Source organism: Rhinolophus ferrumequinum, chromosome 9 (assembly GCF_004115265.2).
Source record: "Rhinolophus ferrumequinum isolate MPI-CBG mRhiFer1 chromosome 9, mRhiFer1_v1.p, whole genome shotgun sequence".
In the NCBI taxonomy this organism is placed as follows: domain Eukaryota; kingdom Metazoa; phylum Chordata; class Mammalia; order Chiroptera; family Rhinolophidae; genus Rhinolophus; species Rhinolophus ferrumequinum.
In genome coordinates, this window is record NC_046292.1 from 29141604 (window position 1) to 29164202 (window position 22599).

General features: G+C 55.2%; 1 protein-coding gene across 7 annotated transcripts in view; it reads right to left on the reverse strand.

The window, feature by feature from the left end:
• Nucleotides 1–275: 275 nt before the first annotated feature.
• Nucleotides 276–22599, reverse strand: part of HIVEP3 (HIVEP zinc finger 3) — a 438665-nt gene continuing 416341 nt past the window's right edge. For 6 of the 7 annotated variants that reach the window (XM_033113713.1, XM_033113710.1, XM_033113709.1 and 3 more), the window contains 4 exons: nt 17825–18000; nt 11427–11513; nt 6343–7244; nt 3802–5142 (listed from right to left, as the gene is read on the reverse strand). In XM_033113713.1, coding sequence (XP_032969604.1) covers nt 4333–5142; nt 6343–7244; nt 11427–11513; nt 17825–18000 — 1975 coding nt within the window. In that variant the 3' untranslated portion in view covers nt 3802–4332. Of the gene's footprint in view, nt 5143–6342; nt 7245–11426; nt 11514–17824; nt 18001–22599 lie in introns of all 7 variants that reach the window. The other variant, XM_033113715.1, reaches the window with a different exon arrangement.

The window sequence follows — 22599 nt, forward strand, 5'->3', positions numbered from 1 at the left end:
GGTGGCCCTAGGAAACGAATCTAGACCCCAAACCACAGGACATGGGTCTGGTGCTTCCTCGCCAGCCCTGGAAGCGAGGGGGTCACAAGAGTCCTGGGCTGTGTGACTGTGGTCTGGTCACTTCCCTTCTCTGGGCCTGAGTGCTGTGTAGTAAAACAAGCACTTGAGACACCAAGTGTCCCTGTAACTCTGACATTCTATAACTCTCAAGAAAAACCATGAGCCAGGCAAGCAGGGCTATGTTGGGATTTTCAAATTTATTCCAACATGCTGTTTTTTTTTTTTAAAAATATCCTCGGGCTGAACACTCAACCAGAGCTGTAATAAAGGCAATTATTATACTTGTAAAAACTTCTCATTCACAGTACAGATGTAATTTACAACAAAGGTCACACACATCAATACTGAGCGTTTTTTTTTTCCTTTTGTACGTCAGACTCTGTGCTTTAGACCTGCATGGATTTTTTGTTGTTTTTTTTTTTTTTTCTTTTGCACTGATATATACCATACCGACATTGCAAGATGCAAGTAATAGAAACTGGAGTTTAAATAAAATTACAGGCAAAACTACCCCGTCCCAGTGTGGTTGCTGTACATATCTACAGTACGATTTTTGGAATGTATTGCCATTTAAGAACATAGAAACTCTCTACAGACAATTTCACAGACAGAATACATACACCTTTTAGAAAAAAAGGCAAATATTTATCTTACAGAGAGCGTGTATCTTACATTTGCCTACACGTTTCTTTTTTTTTTTTTCTGTTTTCTCTTCTTTTTTATTTTTAACACTAGGCTTAATAAAGTGATCGTAAGTGCCGAAGCAGTTTTCTAATGGAAAGTGGACTGGATTCACGACACAGAAGCAGAATTTGTGGAACAGGCCTTTGGGAACTTTCTCCTCTTGATCACAGCTTACAGATGTGTCTCCATGGATGGCTGCCCAGGCAGGACTTTCACTTTAAGAAGGATTTGTCTGAAAAGATGACTGGAGGGCAATTCACTTCAGATATATTGCTTGTCCCTATTCAACAGGGCCGGTGGGAATGGAGTAGGGACTAAAGGAATCTGGACACGAAGTCTTTCAGACTTTTCCCACAGAGGGAGGTAGAGGGACTTCTGGGTCAGGAAGTTGGAGGTGATGGAGGTGGGAGAGTGGGCAGTTCACGTCTCTTGGGCTCCTGGAAGGTCTCAGTGGTTGGGGTCAGAGTGTAAGCCATGGGGAGGGGGTAGGGCTGGAGAAAGGGGCCTCCAAGAGAATGGGGTTAGTATCCAGAATAACCCTCAGCTTGCCTGTGGTGAAAGAGCATGCTGGAGGGTGGGCGTGGGGGCAAGAGGCTTGGAATCCCCACAATAGAAGGCAACGGTTGGCTCTGAAACCTCGGCAAGTTGTTTCTACCCGACTGTCAATACCCAAGGACCAGAGTGGGCCTACGCTAAGGAATGGCCATCCCGCACATTTCAACAGAGCACGCAACAAGTGTCCGTGCCAACCAGTCAGCACTGCTTTCTCCAGGTACAACAGTGTCACAGGCAAACTAGAAACGTGGAAGTGGTTGGGAGCAGGGCAGGGGTCCTGTGGAGGGCATGAAATGAGAGTCTTCTTCCAAAGTATGAAGATGTGTGTGCAGGCTGGGGCTTGTGCTCAGGGGAGTGGGAATAGAGTCTGGCAGAGGGGGCGAGAGCTGTGCCCAGTGATGTGCCACCCAGACTGGTGGCATTGATTTCATCCCCCTGGGTACTGTGTGGGGCAGGAGCCCTTAGGCCAGATTGTTTGTGCACCATGTCCCTGTCATTGAGAAATGGTCTCCAGTGACTCCTGGTGTCAGTCCCCTCTCTCTGCCTGTGCCTGTGGCTTAAGGGACCTCAAGGACTCTCCGCTGCTGGCCACACCACCCATGATTATGCCTTCCAGGAGGGAAACCTTAGTGGGTGGGCTGTCTGAGTACTGGGGGAATATGGCCAGGAGAGCTAGGGGTACAGGGCTGGGTCGAAGGGCATGGCCACCTCCAAGGTCAGGGGCTGGTTCAGCAGAGGGCCCAGTCTGCGGCTTTGTAGACCTGGGGCTAGAAGATCATGCCCAGGAAGATTTCAAACCTGAGCTGAAGCAGTGCCCTTTACCCAGCACCCAGACCTCCGCACTCAAGGTCTCTCATCCTTGAGCAGCCCTATGGGGTAGGACTGAAAGGCGAGGGTGAAGAAAGCCCTGGCCTCTGGCCTGGGATGTGATTGGGGCCAGGCTCCTTCCCGCTTCCTGTCAGGCCCCCAAACAGTGCCAGTATGGTCAGGGCCCAGCCTGCTGGCCTTCGCCCAGGGAGCCCCAAACTCTGGGTCAGGCAGCCAGGAGTTGCTTGCTAACCCCATCCCCAGCACCTTGGAGCCCTGGGGTGGGGGTGGGGGGAGACCCTTTCCCTGTTGTCCCCATTTTGTCTTGGCTCTGAGTGAGGTCAAAGGAAAATGAATAAGCTGTTCTGGCTGGAGACTGGCCCAGTGACCGGTTGGTCCACTCAGCAGAGTCTGAGCAAGCAGAGGTCCTGAACTGGAGGAGGCCGGAATTGTGGCAGAGTTTGGGGAGCTCACAGAAGTGCCTCAACCCTCCCTACCTGGTGGCGTTCCATCTAAACAACAGCTCAGGATTCCTACCGCCTGGTTGAGGACTGGGGGCCAGCCAGAGAGGACCCTGCTCTGTAAGGTGGCCTTAGCACCCAGCCTGGGGCGGGCGAGGGGGACACATGCTTTCTCCCCCTTGTAGAAACTAAAGAAAATAATTTCTGGAAGGTTAGGGGGAAATCCACCTCTCCCATGGCAGGGTAAACATGCTAGAGTTCAAATTCCATTTTTCAACTTGGGATTTTAATTTCTGGTCGTATTATTTTTCTTACAAAGCAGCTTTTTGCCCAAGCAATCGCAGGGCAGCTTCTTAAAGGAGGAGATGGCGATGAGGGTGGAGGCACTGGCTAGTACTGAGTGTTACGGAGAATTTACATGACTTACGGGTAGGACAGGTAAAGTCCTCTAGGTCAAGAGACGGTGAGGAGGCGGGGGTGTACCAAACAGCCTTCTCTCTCTCTCTCTCTCTCTCTCTATGTAGTTTTGTTTTTTGTTTTGTTTTCAGAGAGATGTAAAAGAATAAACAGGATTGGGCAGTGCTCACTAGTCATGTTCTGGGTACTTCCTGAGGGTTGTGGAGGCCTATCAGTGTGGCGGGTGGTGGCGGAATCAGTCCTGCTTCAAAGAGGTACAGACACGGGTCCATGCAAACTTCCAGTGCCAAGCCCTGGACAAGCCCAGCCCTGGAGGGAAAAGGGCTCCTTGTACTCTAGGGACCGAACGTGAAACAAAACCCAAGCCCAAGCCTCAGGAACAGCAAGGCTATGCACCTTGGATCTTGACCCCTAGGGGCTGGGCCCTGCCACACCAGCCTTGTGGGTAGTTTCTAGAACAAGGAAGGCAGCCTGTGGCTGGGGCCCAAAGAGCAAGGCCTAGATCAGGTGCTCAGGAACTGGGAGATGGATGGTCAGGGCTCCTTTCCCAGCCCAGGGGCTGGAGGTGGGGGTGCAGAGGTGGGGCGATGTCCATTGGTCAAAAGCCAGGATGGGTCCACAGCTCAGACCACCTGGGTATCTGGGAGCCCTGGAAGAACCAACCAGTTCCTATCTTCTCCCTGCTCCTATTGTGTTGTGTTGAAATCCTAGCAAAAGTAATATTTTCTTGGGAAAAGAAAGTGGGAGCCTGCCTGTGGAGGATGAGTGGGGTCTCCCTGCCTGTGTCTGTGGCCCTCTGCCTGGGGCCACAGGCCCTTCTGCTGTCAGCGAGGGGCTGGCCACCAGCTGGGGTGGGATAAAGTGGCAATAAACTGGACATAAACATCTATACATAGGAGTGCTTGCGTTTACATTTAATTATATATTTTTAAAAGTTCCTTGTTTTTAGTTTTCTCTCTCAGTGCATCTCTTTCCCTCAGCAGATGGCCACCTCTTGCCAGCCGTGGGGGTGGGGGTGGGGGCTGGCTGCTGACCCCAGTGGTGGAAGGTGAGGCCCCACCTACACCCTTTCCCAAAAAAGCACAAAATATTCACAGCCTCAAACTCCTCGTGGGGTTTCTTGTGTGTGTGTATGTTTTGTTTCTTTTCAAGCAACAAAAGGTATAGAAAAAGGCACAGGTAACTGCATACATGGGAAGATATAACTGACGGGGGCTGAACAGAAGCTGCTTGGACAGACGGACAGATGGAAGAGGGAGCCCATGAGAGTAAGATGATTCGAGGAAGTTGGCTGGAAGCGTCTGTTGCCGAACACCAGAAGCCAGATGCTGAAGCGGTCGGAGAGAGGCTAAGTGCTCAGGGGGCCCCTGTCCTCGGGCTGGTGTGGAGGTGCCCCAGGCCCCCCACTTCCTGAGGGCTCAGGGGAGCCCTGACTGGTCCTGGGTTCCCCAGAGAGGTTCCTCCTCCGGGCTGGGAAGCAAGTGGACGCCTCTGCCAGGCAGCCCACGGAACTGCTGCGGTCCAGTGGTGGGGCGGCAGAGGCCCCGGGGTTGGCCAACGTGTGTGGTGACGCCACGTGGGGGCTCCAGGACTCTGCCCGGCGGCCCTGGGGTGGCCGGGGCGAGGCCTCGGGTGGAGTGTGGGGGCTGTGCATGGGCGCGGGCTCTGTGGACACGTCAGCCCCACAGGGCTCCCAGCTGGGAGGTCTGCTTAGGCCCCCGCTCGTCCTCTCCCTCTCCTTGGGATAGTCCCTGTCCTCCAGCTCCAAGGACAGTGTGAACTTGGACACCTTAGCCACGGGGGACACAGAGGCTGATGAGCTCTCGGTGGGACTCCAGCGGCCTCGCTCCTGGGCCTCCCGGGCCCCTGTCAGGTCGCTGCCACCCCCGGAGAAGCCACTGACCCAGGCTGCCATGGGCCCTGGCAGCAGGGTGGGGTGGGCCCCAGGCCGGGCCTGCACCATCTGGATGCCACCGATGGGAATCAGGGGGCATGGGGCTCGGACCAAGTGCTGCGAGTGCAGAGGAAGGTGGCTGAAGATGTTCTCTGTCCGGGCCGGGACGTGGCCATGGAAGTCATGGGGGGCGCAGAAGGGTCGAGAGGAGACAGGATGAACAGGGCCAGGTGAGTAGGAGGGACTTCGGGACTCGGCCTTCTGCTGGGGTCAGAAAAGAAGACAAGGTAAGGCCAGGTTATGCGCTGGGCACATGGACACGCCAAGGCCCTGACGGGGCAGCGGACCTGCCGGGGTCACAGCGTGAGTCCCAGCTGGGCTAAGGCCAGAGCCAAGTTCCAACTCTGCCCATGACGCTGCTCTGTGCTGGTGCCCTCTCTGGAATGGGCTGCACCCAGCCCTACAGTGACGAGGAACACACTCAGCCCCCATGGTCGCTACGCCTCCGGCCAGCACGCTTACCTGCAGAGCCTCCGGCGAGATGGGGCGCTGCTGGCCCCCATGTGCCTCGCCCTCTATCTGGGTTCTGCTGACTTTCCTGCTCTTGACCCAACCTTACCTTGGACACGAGTTCCCATTCAAGGCTCTTGGCCTTCACCCACCACCAGGAATTTTAACATGACCCCAAAATTAAAAACCAAGGAGAGCCTCCTAGATCATGCATGTCTAGGAGCTTGAATCTCTGAGTGATCAGTGGTGGTAAAGGGCGGTGTTAGGTCATGACAATAGGTGACAAAGATGGGACTAGAAGGCAAAGGTAAGTTGACAATGATGGTGTTGTCAGTGTTGGGGGTGGTGACAGCACTGGTGAAAGGAATGGTGTTGGATGGTGATGGCAGTGGCGGGGTGGTGGTGACAACAATGATGGTGATTGTGCTGAGGTGACAACACTGGCCAAGCGGACTGAGTGGCAGTAATGGTGTGCTGGAGTGTAACGACGGCTGGGACGGTGTTGGCCATGGTGACAGTGATAGTGCTGATGGTTTGACAGGGACCTGTGGGCTGTGGTGTCTCTGCAGGTGCTGGCAACAGTTATGCTGGAGATGTGATGATTTTGGTTAAACTGCCATCTGCTCAAAGAATACATGGGGATGGCCATGAGGTGGGAGGAGAATGGTACAAGTGTCTACACCTGCATCCAAAGCCAGCTCCAGAGTCAATGCTCTGCTGCTTTTGAGGCTAAATGAACTGGCTTCAGGCACCCGGCCTGAAGCCTGGCACAGGAGGTGCCCCATACACATTTGCTAAGTTATCAGTGACCTCTGAGCTGGCAGGGCTGCTGAACTCCAGGCCTGGCCCCTGCCTCAGGGAGGCGTGAACTTGGAGCCCACCCCCACCCACCAGGGAGGAGCGACCCAGTCACCCAGACTGGGAGCAACCCCAGTCACTGGGGCAGGAACTCACCCAGGTGGAGGCGCTGGTCTCGGGGCTCCTGCCGAGAAGCTTGTGAGGTAGAGGCGTGGGCCGGTAGAGAGCCCGCGGGGCCAGCCCGGAGCTTGGGCCGCACTCGCCGGCTGAGGGGCTGCCTGGCCCAGCCAAGGCCCACTTCCCTGGCAGCACTGACCGTGGTGGTGACTCGGCCTGGCCGGGAGACTGTCTCCTGGTGGGCGAGTGTCTGGGGAGGCCTGGGTCTGTGGCACCCTCGGGTTCGGGGAGCAGATGTGCTCGAGGGGGCGGTTCCCTTCCCAGGGGGCGGGAGGTGAGAGGAGACAGCTCAAGTCTTGGAGACCCACAAGGGAGAGGGCCTGTCTGGGAGCCGGCTGGGCTTGGGGCGGAGGCCTGTGGCTCTCGGGCCGGTGAATGTCGCTGGGGAGACGATTCGCTTTTGGTTAGTGAGTGTTTGTGGGCAAGTGGTGGGCGGCTGCCTGCTTCTTTGCCCGGGGACCACGGCCTTCTTGGGGACAAGGCTTTGGCGCTCATCGCTGAGCTTGTGTCCTTCTCCTTGGGGCTCGAAGGGGCCCGTCCCAGGTGGGGGAGGCACAGGATGCTTTGGCTGGACTTGGAACAACCGCCAGCTGCCAAGTGCTCGGCTTCTGAGACTGAGCCTCCCTGCGTGGCCTGGTTGCCAGAGGTGGCATCTGGGGACTGAGAGCCCTGAACAGGTGAAGAGTCTGCTGGCAGCGTGGCCGGTGGGCCGGGCAGGGGTGCCTCTGACGACGGCTCGTCCTGGCTCTCCTCATCCTCATCCTCATCTTCATCCAGGTCTGAGTCTGAGTCCGAGTCCTCCAGGTCTGAAAACTGATGCTGTGCCACAGCCTCCGAGCCCTCTCGCCCTTCCGAGTCCTGGAACGGGTCGTCACTGGTTCCTGCGGGGAAAACAGGAGACATGGGATCACAGCCAGGCCCAGTGGCTTCTCTTCTGTGAGCCCCAGTGGCCTCGTCTGCAAATGGCCTGAGAGCCATGGCAATGGCACAGGATGATTGAGAGGACATGACACCCATGGGAACACTTTGTAAATAATCACCGTGAACAAAAATTACCTTGTATCTGCCATGTGCCAGGTTCAGTTCTAAGGGCTTCATGTGCCCTTATTAATTCATTTATTCCTCGAGTAATCCTGTGAGGTGAGCTCTATTCTTATCTGCACATTACAGATGAAGAAACTGATGTGAGAGAAATTAAATAACCTGCCCAAGTAAGGTAAGTCGTAAGGCTGGGAATGAACCACAGCAAATAAGACAGGCCTTTTTTTCCCCCCCCATTAGTATTTCAGTGCTGGCTCTTCTATGAGCAAGTTAAGCTACCTTGTGGTACCTCAGTCTCCCCCTTTGTCAAACGAGTGTGATAGTCTCACCTCACAGGGTCTGCTGGGAGTCAATGCACACCTAACACATAGCGAGGGCTCAAATAAGTCTGATCACTCAACAGTCATGAAGAAAACGAGTAGCCATGACACGGTAGCCATGCTGACTGGTCCAGTAGCACTGAGCTGTGGTTAGTCTAAACACACATCTCAGCTACCAGTGCGGCCAGTCTGGTGCTGGCTGGTACAAGGGCGCCTGGCAGGTGGCAGGCCCTGACCTCTGGGGGTCTGGCTAAGCTAGCCTCAGGCTGCAGAGCAGGTCCCATCGCAGCCACTTAGGTCTAGAGGACCTGCTGCCCTTGCAGAACCTAAGTTGCTCCCAGCAGAGGGTGGGGTGAGCGCAGCTCTGAAATACCAGCCTCCTGGTCTGGCTTTCGGTAGGGCAGTCCCAACCAGCCAGGTCACCTTTAACACGATACAGATCTCACGTGGGCATCTGTGAAATGGGCAGCAATCAGGACTCTGGGGAGAGCTCCACTAACACCTGGCCCACCTGGCAGGCTCCTGAGGGTCCTGCTGGTCCATCTCCAGGCTCATTGTCAGCCCCACCACCTCACCTGGACACGCCAGCACCCATTCCACTACTGACCATGAGAACTGGACACACAAGCTAACTCAGGCCCCGGGTGCAACCAGGCTTTAGAATCCCACCATGCCAAGATACTCGGGCCAGAAAACACAGCATCCGTGCCTCCAAATAGCTCACTATGCAGCAGTAAGATGCAGGAAATGGATGACAGTGGGTATTTGGGAGGACGTAGGTAGAAAACTATGGGGTGGAGCTGGGGCAAGCAGGTGAAGGGAGGGACGTGGAGCCAAGGGTGGGTCTCCTGGCAGCTGGGAGCAGAGTGACGAAAGAGGGGAAGGGATCTGGGATGGGAAGGGGGTAGGGAAGTGGATGGGGGTTGGGGTGCAAAAGACACTTTGCAATTTTGCTCCAGGCATTTCCTTCCCTGCCTAAGACTTTAGTGGAGGCCTGCTTCAGCCCCTGGAGTTCACCTGCCTCACCTGTCATTTCTATCTGGGGAAATCCAGGCCCAGAGGGGGCAAGAGGAGCTTCCCCAGTATCACCAGCAGGTAGTGGCTGAGTCACGACTCAGCTCCACCTCTTCCTTGCTGTATGAGGTTGATAATGTACTTTTTTTCTCTGTGTTTGTTTTCCTCATCTGTAAAATGGGGGTAAGAGTAATAAAAGCCACCAAATGAAGCTGTTGGGAGGGTTGTGAGGGTATGACACAGAGTCAGTAGCTGATAAACCTTAGCTATTATCACCTCAGGTACCCAGGACCTCGGCAGACAGTCAACATTGCAAGCATCTCACAGTTAAGGTCAGAGGGGTAGTACCACTAGGGAGGAAGTCAGGATCTGCATCTCTTGATGTCCAGTAGGGAAGGCTTCTAAAGATCCTCTTTAAGGATGAGGAAGTTGAGACCCAGAGCAGGGCGGTAGCCCGCCCTAGACACCTATTGCAGGGTGATGGAAGCCTAGGGTCTGCTCCGCCCTCTCCCGGCTCTGAGACCACGGAGGCTGCGGAATGAAGAACGCGAGGGCGCCCACGGGATCTGGCCACACGGTGGCGCTGGTGCTCAACTTCCTCACCACCAGGGGCTGGGCTGAGGCCTGGACTTGGCCTCTTGGAGGCAGTCATTCCTAGGCTGCGCTTCCGATGGCCACTCGGTGTCTAACACATGCTCATCCCGAAATCTTCCTAATTGTGGGAAGTGGCAACTCCATCCTTCCATTTTCTTAGACCATAAACCTCGGACTCATCCTTGTTTCCTTTTTACTCATCCACCCCCACCCACGTGTCAGCAAAACCTGTTGGCTCTACTTGCAGAATTTATCCAGAATCCGACCACTTCTCACCTCCACTCCGCCCACCGTGTCCAAGCCAACGTACGCTTGGCTTAGATCACTGCCTCCAGCCGTGCCCCCTACCAGCTGTACTCTGCACACAGCCAGTCAGGGAAAGTCAGAGGATGTCACTCCACCGGACAGCCAAGTCCCTCTCTTAATCTTCATGGCCCCATTTCTGACCTCATCTCGCCCCCCCCACCCCCCACCCCCGCTCTGGTCCTGAGTCTTCACACCTGCCGTTCCCTCTGCAGGGAGTGCCCTTCCCCATACCCGGTTTTCACACCACCTGAACAGGGGTCCCTCCCCAGCCCCTCACCTACATTGTTTTGCTCCATACTCATTGCCCTGGCCCCTTGACACATTTGCTCATCACTGGACTCCCTTTTAGAATGTAGGCTTCCTGAGGACAGGACCTATGTTCTATTCACTGCAATATATCCAGCACCTAGAACAGGGCCTGACAGAAATGATTTCTGTAACGAATGCATTGACTTCATCCTCAGATAAGGTGAGCAGTCATCCTTTCTGCCTCATTGGGAAAACGAGGCCAGGAGAGGCGGGGACCAGCCCAGGGTCCCACAGTGCCCCCGGGTGTGGTGCCAGTCACAACTTCCTGACTTCCACCCAGGAGGGCTCAGGCTCCCGTCCAGCCCACCAGGCATTGGGATGGAGTGGAGTCAACATTTATATGTGACCTTGGCAAATGCCTTTACCCGTTTGAGTTTTCTTTCCTCAACTTAAAATGGGTAACACAACTTTCTACCACTAGTTATAAGGACTCAGTAAGACACCTATGAATGATCTGAGCTACATTCTTGATAAGTGTGGTAACTCCACTTCCTTGTTTTTGGGGAAACAGCCCCAGATTCATTGTGTTCAGTTTGATAAAAGTGATTTATTTCACCTAAAAGGAAATATGATCTAACTCTTTTGTAAGACTGCAAATACATCCCCAAATCAGAAAAGCAAAAGCAGAACAAGTCTCTCCACCACCTCTCTCCCGATTCTCATTTTAGGGAATCTGGTCAAAAGTGTGCTGGGTACAGGAGGAATGGCTCTGCCCCCCCCGCTGGGGGGCACTGCCTGCCTGTGCACCTGCCAATGCCCCTCTGCCCTGCTTCCTGGACGCTGAGGCTGGGCAGTTTCCGGCCAGACCCATTGCCTTAGACACACCTTTGCCCTGTCTCTTCAGAAACTGCCTCTAATAATATGCTTCTTGCTGATGGAAGACTATGGGGTGTGGTGCTGGAATGTGGGATGGGGTAGGGAGGCGACGAGGGGCTGCCAGGTCTGGCTTCGGGTTTCGCGAAGGCCTCCAGCTCTAAGCTCAGGGCTCAGGCCCCTGCCCAGCGCGTGCAGGTGTGAGTGTGGGCTTGGAGCACATAGAGTGCCTACTTCCCAGCATCATGCTGAGGATTTGCTGAGATAATTCACAGCGTGTGTTTAGAACACACCTGACACACAACAAGTGCTCTGTGTCGACTGGGATTACTCCTGTATTAATGGATCAACAGACATTCACTGAGCACCCACAAATGCCAGGCACCCCACCTTCGTGGTCGACTGTAACTCACATACCGACGGCCGCACGGCAATTCCTATTAGTGTATGGACACGGGGGAGCTCATTCTGTGAATTTACCCTTCAAGTACATAGCTGGGAAAACTGGAGGGAGGGCACGGGAGAGCAGGGGAGTGAACGGAGGAGGGGAAGCAGGGGACAGGAGGGCATAAAGGAAGGGCAGGGTGAAGGGGACAAGTGGAGGAGCAGGGAGAGGAGGAAGAGGAGAGATGGGGAGGAGGGGAAGGGAAGTTGGCAATTGGTTACCTTCTTCGGCTTCCAGCTCCTCCAGCACCCCCGTCTCTTGGCACTTTTTGCTGTGGGCCTTCGACTTCATGTGCTTAGTCAGATTCCCTGGAAAGAAATGAGAAGGGACTCAGGCTTGGCTGGAGGGCAGGGGCCAGGCAGGCCTGGGGCATGTCGAGGCAGTGCCTGGTTGGCAGGCCACGGCTTCTCACTCCGACTGAGACCCTGCCAGCTGCAGGGGTTGGGCAGCGGCCCAGACATCCCTCTGCCCAGGTACTCAGGCTGCCATGTGCGGCCACAGCCACCGTTCAAGGCGGTAAACGGGAGCTGGGGTTGGGTGGGGTGCTGTGAGGGGATACAGGGTCCAATGAGGAAGTGAGATGCTGGAAAAAACAAACAAAAACGAAAATAAAAGACAACTCATGTGCAACAGGTTTCTCTGCTTTTGATTTAACTCTGCCTAGGAGCTGGTGACGCTCATCAAACAGGCTTAGTGGCTGCCTCAAATGCTGGGATGACAGTGGAGCTTTCACTAACCAACATGGTGGTTTGGGCAGGGTGGATGCCCTCCTGGCTGAGGACACTTCCAGGGCACCCCACAGCTAAGAATTTTGGGGTCTGGGGAGGGGAATCGGACAAAGTTGCTGCTAGAAATGGAGGGCAGGTATGTAGCGGGGTCTGCTGGGCGGGGACCTGGGAGCCACGAGACTGGGGCCCAAGCCTTGACTTCCTTAGAGAAGTAGTGTCTGGGCCTCAGTTTTCCCCAGGGCACTGTGTAGTGCAGACACCGGTGGGATATGTGCAGGGAGGGCTGGGCAAAGGCTCGGCCTACTTCATGCCTATGGAGCCCTCAGGGGTGGGGTGGGGGTGGGGTGGCTGACTGACCCAAGTAGTCAGCCCAGCTCCACCGCTGATGAGCAGGGACGGCGGCTGTGTAATCAGGGCAAAGGTAGCAGCACCTTTAGTTCTCCCCCACGTGTGCTCAGCACTTCCCAGGTCACAAAGCTCTGCAGGCACGAGTGCTCTGTGAAGGAGCGCACCCCCAGCTGCCCCAGGAGGACGCAGGCCAGGTGCCTCACCCTGTTGCTTGGGGCCCAGAAGCCCCCTCCAAACTGTGACATGCTCACTGTTGCTCTGTGGATCGCTACATTTCCATATGGTTGTTCGTGTAATAACCACAAGTTCACTGAGGTAGGTGCTCTATCTCACTAATCTTATTAATTAGCAAGTTTGAATGGATGGATGGAAGAGAGAAGAATGGATCCTTGAACAGATGCATAGAGAGACTGGTGGATGGATGGATGGATGAAGTGGATAAGAGGAAATATGGAGTGAGGGAAGGACAGGAAGAAGGAGAGATGGATGGGACATTCGATGCTTAGATAAACAAATGGACAGACAGATGGGGGATAAATGATTAGATAAAAACATAAATGAAAGGATAGATGGAAAATGGGTAAATAAACAGATGGGAGGATGGAGAACTAGACAGGAGGATACAGACACAGATGAATAGCAGATGAATGGGTGGTTGGATGAGTGAATGGATGCATACTGCATGGGAGGCCTGACAGGCAGGAGGATAAAAGAACGGGAAGGTAGATGGAAGGATGGATTGGTGAGAGCACAAATGTGAGAAGAGGAGGAACAGATAGGATGAGAAAATAAATGGGAAGATATATGGATAGGAAGACAAACTATTAGATGAAAGGATGGGAGAAATGGATAAATGGGAGGAGAGATGATGGATGGATGAACCACAGGGTGCTTCTTAATCATTCTGAGAATTTTAAGAAACTTCAGGGTTTTGCTGAAAGGGTAATGGGAACCTTAGGCTGGGATTCCCTGAGGTGTGCAGCAGGGCCGGAAGAGGAGCTGTTCCTTTCCTCTTTCTTCTTCCCCTGACTCCCAGTCCAGGACTGTCTCCTCCCTGTCTCTGATTTTCCTCCTATAACCGCACATAAACCTGGATCTTCTACTCCTGGCCAAAGGAGGAGCAGAGTCATAACTTCTAGAGTCATCCTGGGATCAAAGGGTCCCCAAAGGTCCCTACCCAACGTCATCGGCCTCTGCCCTCACTGTTGTGGGCAGACAACGTCTGAGCAGGACGTCAGGGGGTGGTAAAAGCAGTTGGGATGTTCCATGGGCCAGAGATACCAACTGTCTCCTGATTCCCCAGAGCACAGAGGACTGTGAACACTGCTAATGACATTATTTGTTCTACATGTTCCACCTGGAAGGTTTGGGTCTCTTCAATCAAGTCTGATGCCGAGCACACAATGGGTGCACCGTACCCACACGTGGGAAATGCAATTCTCATCCCAGAAGCAAAGTCTTGGAAGGAACCTCATCGACCATGTCATCCAACCCCACCAGGCTGAGGGTTCTCCTGCTTCTGCTCTAACTCTGGGCTGTAGTGCTGATGATACCATTAGACAAGATTATTGACAATCTCAGCTGCTGGGATGCCGCGAAAGGACTCCTGTTGACCAACAGAGGGAACCCACCAGCCAAGACCACACAGGCTAGTTAGGGCAGAGTCCTGTCGAGAACAGGGTCTCAGGGACCCGGTTGTTTGGTCCACAAGGAACCAGGATGCTCTAGGATCTTGATGGCCTTGGGTTTGAGTTTGGGCTCTGCCACTTCCTAGCTGTGTGCTCTCAGCCAAGTTTCTTAACTTCTGAGCCCCAGTTTCTGCAACTTTAAAGAAATACCCACCTCTCAGGGTTGATGGTCAGTTGATGAGATAGTACGTGAAGAATGGCAGCAAAGTGTGCCTGGCAGAGAGCAGATGCCCACCACCTGGGACCTCCTTCCTTCCCATACCCTGTTCCCCCGCCCTTCACATGACAATCACTCTTTATTGAGCACCAGGGGACTTCGCCACGTGCCGTGCTGGATGTACAGGAGAGAGATGCTGAGATGATGCTGTTGATGCAAATGGCTTTGCCCTTTAGTCTGGACTCAGGGGCTCCCAGGGGAAGGTACCAGACAGCGCCTGGAGCCCTGCTTCTCCCCTGCCACTGGAGTCTGCAGGGAGTCAGGGAGTCTGAGCTGACTTTGCCTGGAGAGGCTGCGTGGGTTACAGGAGTGAACTTTGGACGAGCAGCCCTGAGGGTTATCCGGCACCCTCCCTGACTTCCCCTCCTGGGTCTGTCTCCTCTTCTATGAATTGAGGGAGGTGTCCAAATGGCTGAAGGCATCATTTTCAGCCTGGACATCATTTCTCTCTCAAGGGGCAGAGCCTTGGCTTGCCATGCAGAGTACTCAGCTTCTCTTAGTTGTCCCTCCCACCCTTTGGACCAAAGCCGGACAGACCTGGAATGAAGGAGGAAAGGCAAGTGGACGGAAAATGATGGGCGTCTGGAAGAGGGGCAGAATCTCCACGAAGAGCATCAGCCAATGGCCCTGTCTGCCTTGACTGGCTTTGACCAACCGCCCTCCCTCTGCCCCTGTGGCTGATGGGCATGCGGCCCCCCCACACCTGTCATCTCTGTTCCCCGAGGCGATCGGTGCAAGCCACCCCCTTGGACTCTGGGAACCATCTGAGAAGAGACAATGGGACCCCCAGACCTCCACAGGGACATCCCAGTGGGCCTTTCTCAGCCCCACCCACTGAGACACCCCTCAGTTAGTACCAGGGGGCCCAAGCTGCTGCCACAACGTCTAACACAGAGACGGAGACACAGACAGGCAGACAGAGACGGACAAGAAGGGCTCCCCAGGCATGGGAGCAGCCAGATGGTGGTGACGTAACACCCCGGAGACCACCAGGCCCAGCTCAGCTCTCACAGTCTGGCTGTGGAGGGAGAGATGGAGGCAGCCGGGGGCTGTGAGCTGTTGCGGGGGGGGGGCCTGTGGTATCTGAGTGATGAGTGAAGGGCCCGCCATTCCGGGAAGACACGAGGTCCAGGGAGGAGCAGTGTCCCGCCCCTTCCCTCACTGCCAAGTGTGTAGAGAGATCTAAAAGCGAGCCTTTTCTACTTCAACCTGCCCACTCCCAACCAACCCCTCGCTGCTGTCACAGTTTGAGATTCCACCATTTCCGATTCACTCACTGCTTTGACTCTGGAAGGTGTTGTGTTCTGGAAGTCTCTATGAGCTTTTGCAGAGAGCTCAGCACAGTCCCTGATCCCTGGTTGGAGCAAAGCCTCCTGGGCTGAGCCTGCAGGGCAGCGTGGGACACAGCCTGCACACCTAGGGCTCCACACCCCAGGGCAGGCGGAGAGGCTGAAGCCCTCTGCTCAGGTTCTGCACTCTGTACCCTTCAGGTTCTGCCCTGGCTCAGAAGGATCCAGGAAGGGACTAGAGATAGGCTCCACACGGCTTCCCAGGCAGGCATCGCCCAGAAAAGGGGTGCTCCTACCAGGGGCCCAGGCCTGTCTCAGACCTGGCCAAAAAAGAGCCAGCCTTTTCTCTCAAAAAAGGCAGAGGGGACCTCTAGGAAAGACTGCTCTGGCTGGGAACTCAGCCAGATGGGTTGTTCGGGTTTCACATGGCAGCCCAAGGCGGTGGGCAGGTTGGCATGGCCCTGGGCTGGGAGGCACTCCCAGGACTGGGAGGGCTCCTCATGCTGAGAATGGAAGCGTGTGTAGCTCCCAGGACGCACCCTGGGAATGTGGGCAGCAGGGGTAACCCACCCTGGAGACCACCCGATTGGCCACCTGATTTTGCCACTCTGTCCAGAGAAGGGGGGGGTGAGCTCACAGAGAGGAAGATGATGCCCCTGAGGCAGGGTCCTTGGTTCTGGTTACAATTCCAGCTTGAACAGTCACTTCTTTTTGGGGGGACCTACTTTCTTCACCTTCAAGGGGGGTTTTGACAAGAGGGTTTTGGCATTCAGAGTCAAAAACTGTTATTTAGATTGTCAGTCATTGATTCCCTCCTCTCTCCTCCATAAGTCCCAACTGGCTGCCTAAGCCCAGAGGAAGTGGGACTGCAGGGGACGCAAAAGGGACAGAGCCCACGTTCAGTGCCGAGGCACGCGAGGTGAGCTGCCCTGGACACGGCCGGGCTCCAGGCCTCTTTGCCCTCTCCTGGCACCCTTCATACATTGTTTATGAGACACTAAGAGAGAACGGGGGTGGGCAAGGAAGTAGAAGGTTCGGTGCCTCCATTCAAACCAAAACCTTGGTGGGTAAGTTTGAGCTCCACTTGAAGATGATGGCGAAAGGACAGAGGCGGGCAGCGGCCCGTTAAGGGAGATGGGAGACCAGAGCCGGGCACCTGGTCAGGGAGGAGGCCATGACCAGGGATATGTTAAACTGTCCCCCTGCCTGGTACAGAGAGAACAGAGGGCCTGCGAGAGGAGACGGAAGTGAGAAGGGCTGAGAGACTGCAGGGGCCCTCCATGCTGCCATCTGACCTCACGCGCAGCTTTACCAACAGAAAGGAGGGCAGCAAGTAGCAAAGGGGAATGTGCTCTCGAGTTCCGTCCACTGAAAAACCACATGGCTCCAGAGGGGGCCGACAGGGAGGCCACCGACTCACTCAAAGGAGAAAGCAGGACCCTTCTGCCCAAACTCTGACCCAAGAATCTGCAAAGCACAAGAGGCTGAAGCCACTGGGGGTTCTGAGAACCTCAGGCCTCCCCCCGAGCCATCTCAGTCTGCTCTGCTCCTGGGGCAATGTCTTCCCTGCCTGTGCTGCAGGAACAGCCCAAGGAATGAGCAGAGGAGCCGATCTCAGCCTCATGGACTCAGCCCCACACGGTCACACCAGGTCCTGGGTGGCTGCGGCAGGCCCGGCCGCCACCATCTCCCATCACAGCTCTCTGGGATGCCCACTCTCAACAGCCAGTCCTTCTTTCTTTCACAGGTGACTGCCAGAGCCTGAGCTGACCCTGCTGTGGAGTGTGGCTGGGGAGCCGGAATGACAGGGCTGCCAGTCTGGGTTGGGGGGAGCCGGGCCCTATGCCTAGAGCTGCAGAGAAGCCGGGCAGAGCAGAAACATGGTCTGAGTGGTGAGGCAGGGTGGAGGCAGGGGGAACTCTGGCATGAGAAGTGACTATGCAATTGTGTTAAGTGGCTCAGAGTGGAATGGACTCCAAATGCAAGAGTGGCAGTGACAAGTGGGTATGCTGGAGCTCATCAGATCAGTGGATAAAGGGCTAAGGAGACATGCAAAAGTAGGGATGATGAGATCAAATCAAAATCAGAAACTGTGCAAGAGTGCCGCCAGGCGGTGGGGGGAAGTACGCAGGTGCGGGGCTGCGTGGGGTCCAAGAGGAAGGGCTGGGGCAGCCAGGGGATGCCACTGCCAAGTCTGGAGCCGGCTGCTCGGCCACTGGAGAACCCAGGAAGTTGGGGTGCCCCAGGCCCCAGGCAGAGAGGTCTGGGCCCCTGAGCTCTGTGCTAGGGCTCCCAGAAGGGAGCGCCCTGCAGTGAGCGGGGGCAGTGCCCCAGCTGACTGTCTCTTACCTTTGGTTTTAAAAGCAAAGTGACAGTGCTTGCACACATAGGGCCGGACGTCAGTGTGGGTGCGGATGTGTTTCTTCAGCATGCTGGGCTTCTTGCAGCGAATTCCACACTCCTCACAAACATATTTCCCTCGGCCGCGGCCTCGCACATATACATACTCTTCGTTTGATTTGTACCTATGAGCAACAGGCGTCATTGTAAAGGGAAAAAAAAATGGAGGAGAAGAGGCAGGTCCCCACCTCAGAAGAGCACACGCTTCCTAGCTGCATCCAGCCCGTTACAGACATTGGGAGAGGAGGACGCGGAACCAGAGAAAACCACGCTGGGTGGGCGGGTGGGGGGCAAGTTGCCCTGGGGATCCACCATGGTCCCCTGCACCTGCCCTGCCCCTCAGATGGGGGAGGGGCTGCCCCCTCCTGTCCCCACCCCGGGTCAGCAGATCCTGGTGCTTCCTGCCTGTCGGGAAAATGAAGCACAGTTTCGCAGAGGACCTCTGTTCTACAGCCAGCACGGAACCAGCTTCTGCCCACAAAGAACAGCCACTCTGGGCCACCAGAGTAACAGAGTGAAAACAAAGGTAACAGCCACCCTCCAGCAGCTACTTTTACCAAGCACTCAGCCTGTGCTGGCACTTTACCCGAATTAAATCATAATCATGAGGAAGAGCCGGCAAGAGCCCGAGGCTCCCACAGCCAGAAAGGGACGGAACTGGCATCTGAACCTGCCTGCCCCAAAGCCTGTCCACCTCCTGTAAAGGACAAGAAGTGCTAAACGGTCGGCTAGGTAGCCGCTCAGATGCGCGTGTGAGGGAGGAATGAGGGCTGGCCATCATTTCTGTCCTCAGAGTCTGGAAATCAGGAGCCCTGCACTCTCTCCCCCACCTATCTCCTGCCTAGCTGGAGGCTCTCTGGACCCAGATTCCAGCTACCTCTGTCTCACATGGCCTCCAGGGATCATTTGGGATCCTCGTAGGAAGTGCTAACAGCTTTCAGGAGCCTCCAGGGTGCCGGCCCACGTGCTGGGCCTCAGGGCTGCCCACGCTCTTGGACCTGAATCAGAATGCTATTATGTCCAATTAGAAGGCAACCCACGTGGCTCACTCAGTACCATCCTCACCAAAACACCTTCTTGGTCTAATGCTATAGATGTACAAGTCTCCTGCCTGGGCGGGGAAGGCTGCAATGGTGGAGGGGCCCAGGAAGGGGATCCTGGCATAATTTCAGAAGAGCCTTCAGATTCATGGGGTTTGGGGGCCTGATGGCATGGCTGCCTTGGGGGGGAGGTGGCCTCCAGGACTGCTGAGCAAGCCTCTGACACCCAACAAGAGGCCTGCTGCTGCCCCCCACCTCTTACCCCTCACCACATGACCCTGCCAAGGAGGTTTGGAGCTGTAACTGGAGGCAAGCGCAGAGGGGCAGGGAGGTGACTGGGAGATTATGAGGAAGTGACAGCAGCTGGGACCCAAGCCTGCTCTGCAGGGGCCATCAGCTTACTGCTGAGAGGATGTCACAGGATGGGCTTGAAAGGGGCGCTCTAAGGGTGGGGCGGGCAGGCAGTCAGGGTGATCACCATCACAGACACGCATGCTCACACACACTACCGCCCCACTCACTCTCAGACACACACTCTCACATACACTCACACACCTACACACTCACCTACTAGCACACACTCACACTGACATGCACTCATATACATTCACACACACTGACACACACGTCCTCACACACACACCCAACTTCCCCACTGACAGTGACACACACACCCCCCATATACTCTCATACGCACAAACACACATTCTCTCACACACATGCATCCAAACATGGACCACTGTCCACGGCCTTGAGTACAGTTGGATCCTGTTTTTTGCCACCTCAGCTTTGGCCAATTGATGCCTCTCAAGTTATCTAAACCACCTTTCCTCCCCTCACAGGCCCTGGCTGGTCAGTTTCTGGTGCCTAGCCGTCAGGTTGGGAGGCCAGCTTTCCCCAGATCTAGGGCCAAGCACGATCTTGTATTTAAGGGAGGAACTGAAGGCCACGGGGGGTGGTGGGGAAAAATGATTCCTTTTGTTCTTATGCAGAGCGCCCTTATTGGCACACATGGGACTTCTGTCTCCCAGTGACAGTGGTTCACACTCATGCAACAGGCCTCCTGGACCCGAGCCGTCTACCCACACCTGGATTTTAATTCCTGTGTCCTTCTGTGCCCCGGGACCCAGTCTGAGGTGGGGTGCCCTTTTCCCAGCTACAGAAGAAAAGAAGTGAGACTGGCTTAGTCTCCTCTTTGCACTGGAGGTCCTGTCACCACCTGGACACCTCCACTCGGTTCTGCTTGGCGGGTCCATGATATCCCCTCCCCTCCAACCTCCAGCCACGGTGGCGCCCTTCGGCATTCTCCTTCTCTTCACCCCACTGCTGTGGTGGGTGCCGTGAGGACCCTTGCACACTGGCCCACAGTCACTCTGACTTCTACCATATTTGGGCTTCACTTTATACTCGAGTCAATTCAGAAGCAGGCACCGAAGCCCACCTACTGTAGCTGCTCTCATTTCTTCCTCCATAGCAATTCTTCCCAAACGGAGACACACACGCACACAGAGAATGGACTCTGTTTGAGCCTTCAGGGCGGTACCTTGACTTGGTGGGGGCCGGGGGAAGGTCTATATGCCATGGAAAGTATGCACAACCTATTGGGAAGCACAAGGGAGGAGCGTGGGTTGGGAGGGGCTAGGGAGGACTGTGAGAGCTGGAGGCAGGAAGGGAGGACCCCACGCAGGGACCCTAGGAGCAAAGGCAGGGGTGTTCAAAGGCCTGGAGTGTTTGGTGGGTGAGAGCACATGAGGTCAGATGGCAGGACAGGCTGGATCACCATCGGCCTTGAATGTCATGCTAAGTATAGACTGGATCAAAGTTGTCTTAAAGATAAAGCCTCAAACAGAAGATACTTCGCTAGCACCATGGGGAGTGGTCTGGAGGATAATAGATTTAAGAGTCTAGGCATGAGGCACGTGTTATAGGACAGGAAGTCAAGAGGCTTTTGGGGCATAGAATCCACAGTCCTTGGCAGCCATCTGGATAGGCAGGGCTGACAATGATGGAGAACCAAAGGTCCCAAGTTGAAAAGGTCTCAAGCAGCATCACTGCAGGCTTGGAGGGAAGTGAGGCAGGACTCTAGTCTTTAACTGCTGAGTAGGGGGTGCCCATGAGAAAGACTTGAAGAAATGTCTAGCACACAGCTAGAAATCTGCAGGACTCAGGACTGGACATGTAGAGTTATGCAGAGGAAGATGACCACTCAAGAGAATTTATGAAAACAAGAAGAGGACAGTGCAAGAAACTGGGAGGCACACAAAAGTAAGAGTGGGAAGAAAGATGGTACCCCAAACCCCAAACAGAGAGCTCCTGTAGGGAACCAAGAGAAAATGTGATTTAGAGGAGGCAGAGGCCAGAAAGGTCAGTGTCATGGAGATATGGAGGAGGATGGCCTCCAAGGGGCCCCAAGACTTGAAGAAGGCAGGTCTGCTTGGACAGTCTGGAGCCTGTGACTTCTCTGCTCCTTGAAGGCTGGTATTGGTGTTTGTACCACTTAGTGCTTTCCAAGGGGCCCAGTCCAGGCACAGGCATGGGGCACTGTCCAGTGTGGGCTGGACACTCCTCCCCCCTGAGGCCAACCCCGCATCAGCTCAGGCTCATCCCCTCCTGCCTGTGCTGAGGCCCTACCCTATTAGGCCCCACCCCTTCCCCAGCAGCTTCATGACCTGACACTTCCAGTACACTCGACCACAGTGAACACAAACTCAGTTCTCTCCCATCACAACCAACCAACACCAGAGCTTCCCTGGACCCTAACCCACTCCAGCTACTCCTCCCTCTGCTTCCCTTCTCAGCCCAAGTGTGGAAAGCGCTGTCCCTGCCCTCACCACCCCCATTCCTGAGCTCACTGCAGCCCTGCTCTCCTGGCTGATGGCCTTGCCAGGATCACAGGTTGCTCAAACCAAAGGACAGCTGCCGTATCCTACTTGCCCTCTTGCTCCCCTTCCGGAGGCAGCTGCTTGGTGTTCTCTCCCGACTGGGTCTCCTTTGCAAGCTCCTTCTTTGGCCATCCTTTCCCACGCTGGCACTCCCTAGGTTCTAACCTGCACTCTTCTCTCCTCACACCTTTCCCGGTGAGCTCCCCCTGCCCAAGGCCTGACTTTTCACCTGTTGGTTGATAATTCCCCATCACTCTCTCTCCAGCTATGACCCTCTGCTCTACATCCAACTCCCCCCTCAGCATCGCCCCTGATGGTCTTCAGGCACCTCACACCCCACACGCCCAGAACCATGTTTCCATGTCCCCCCACCTGTAGCCTCCCTCCTGAGTCTCCGTCTCAATAAACAGCACACACACCCACCATGGTTGGCTAGGCCAGTATTCTAGGTGCCCCCTTTCCTTCACTCTTCGTATTCAGTCCATTACAACGGCTATCAATGCTATACCAACATACGCTCCAAGGAGGCCCATCTCCCTGCCCCCAAAAACCCCAGCCAACATCCTCTCTTCTACACGCTACATCTTTTCTTCAGCCAGAGGGAGCGTTTTCAAAATACGAGTACACGCACCCTGACATTCCTCCCGGCTGAGGGGCCCCATTCAAAGCCCCTCCCGTTGCTCTTAGAATCAAGTCTTGCCCCTGCGCTTGGAGGGAGCAGAAGGCTCAGGGCCGCACCTCGCTCAGGTACTTCTCCAGCTTAATCTCTCACCAAGTCGTACTGATCTCCTACCTGCTGCAC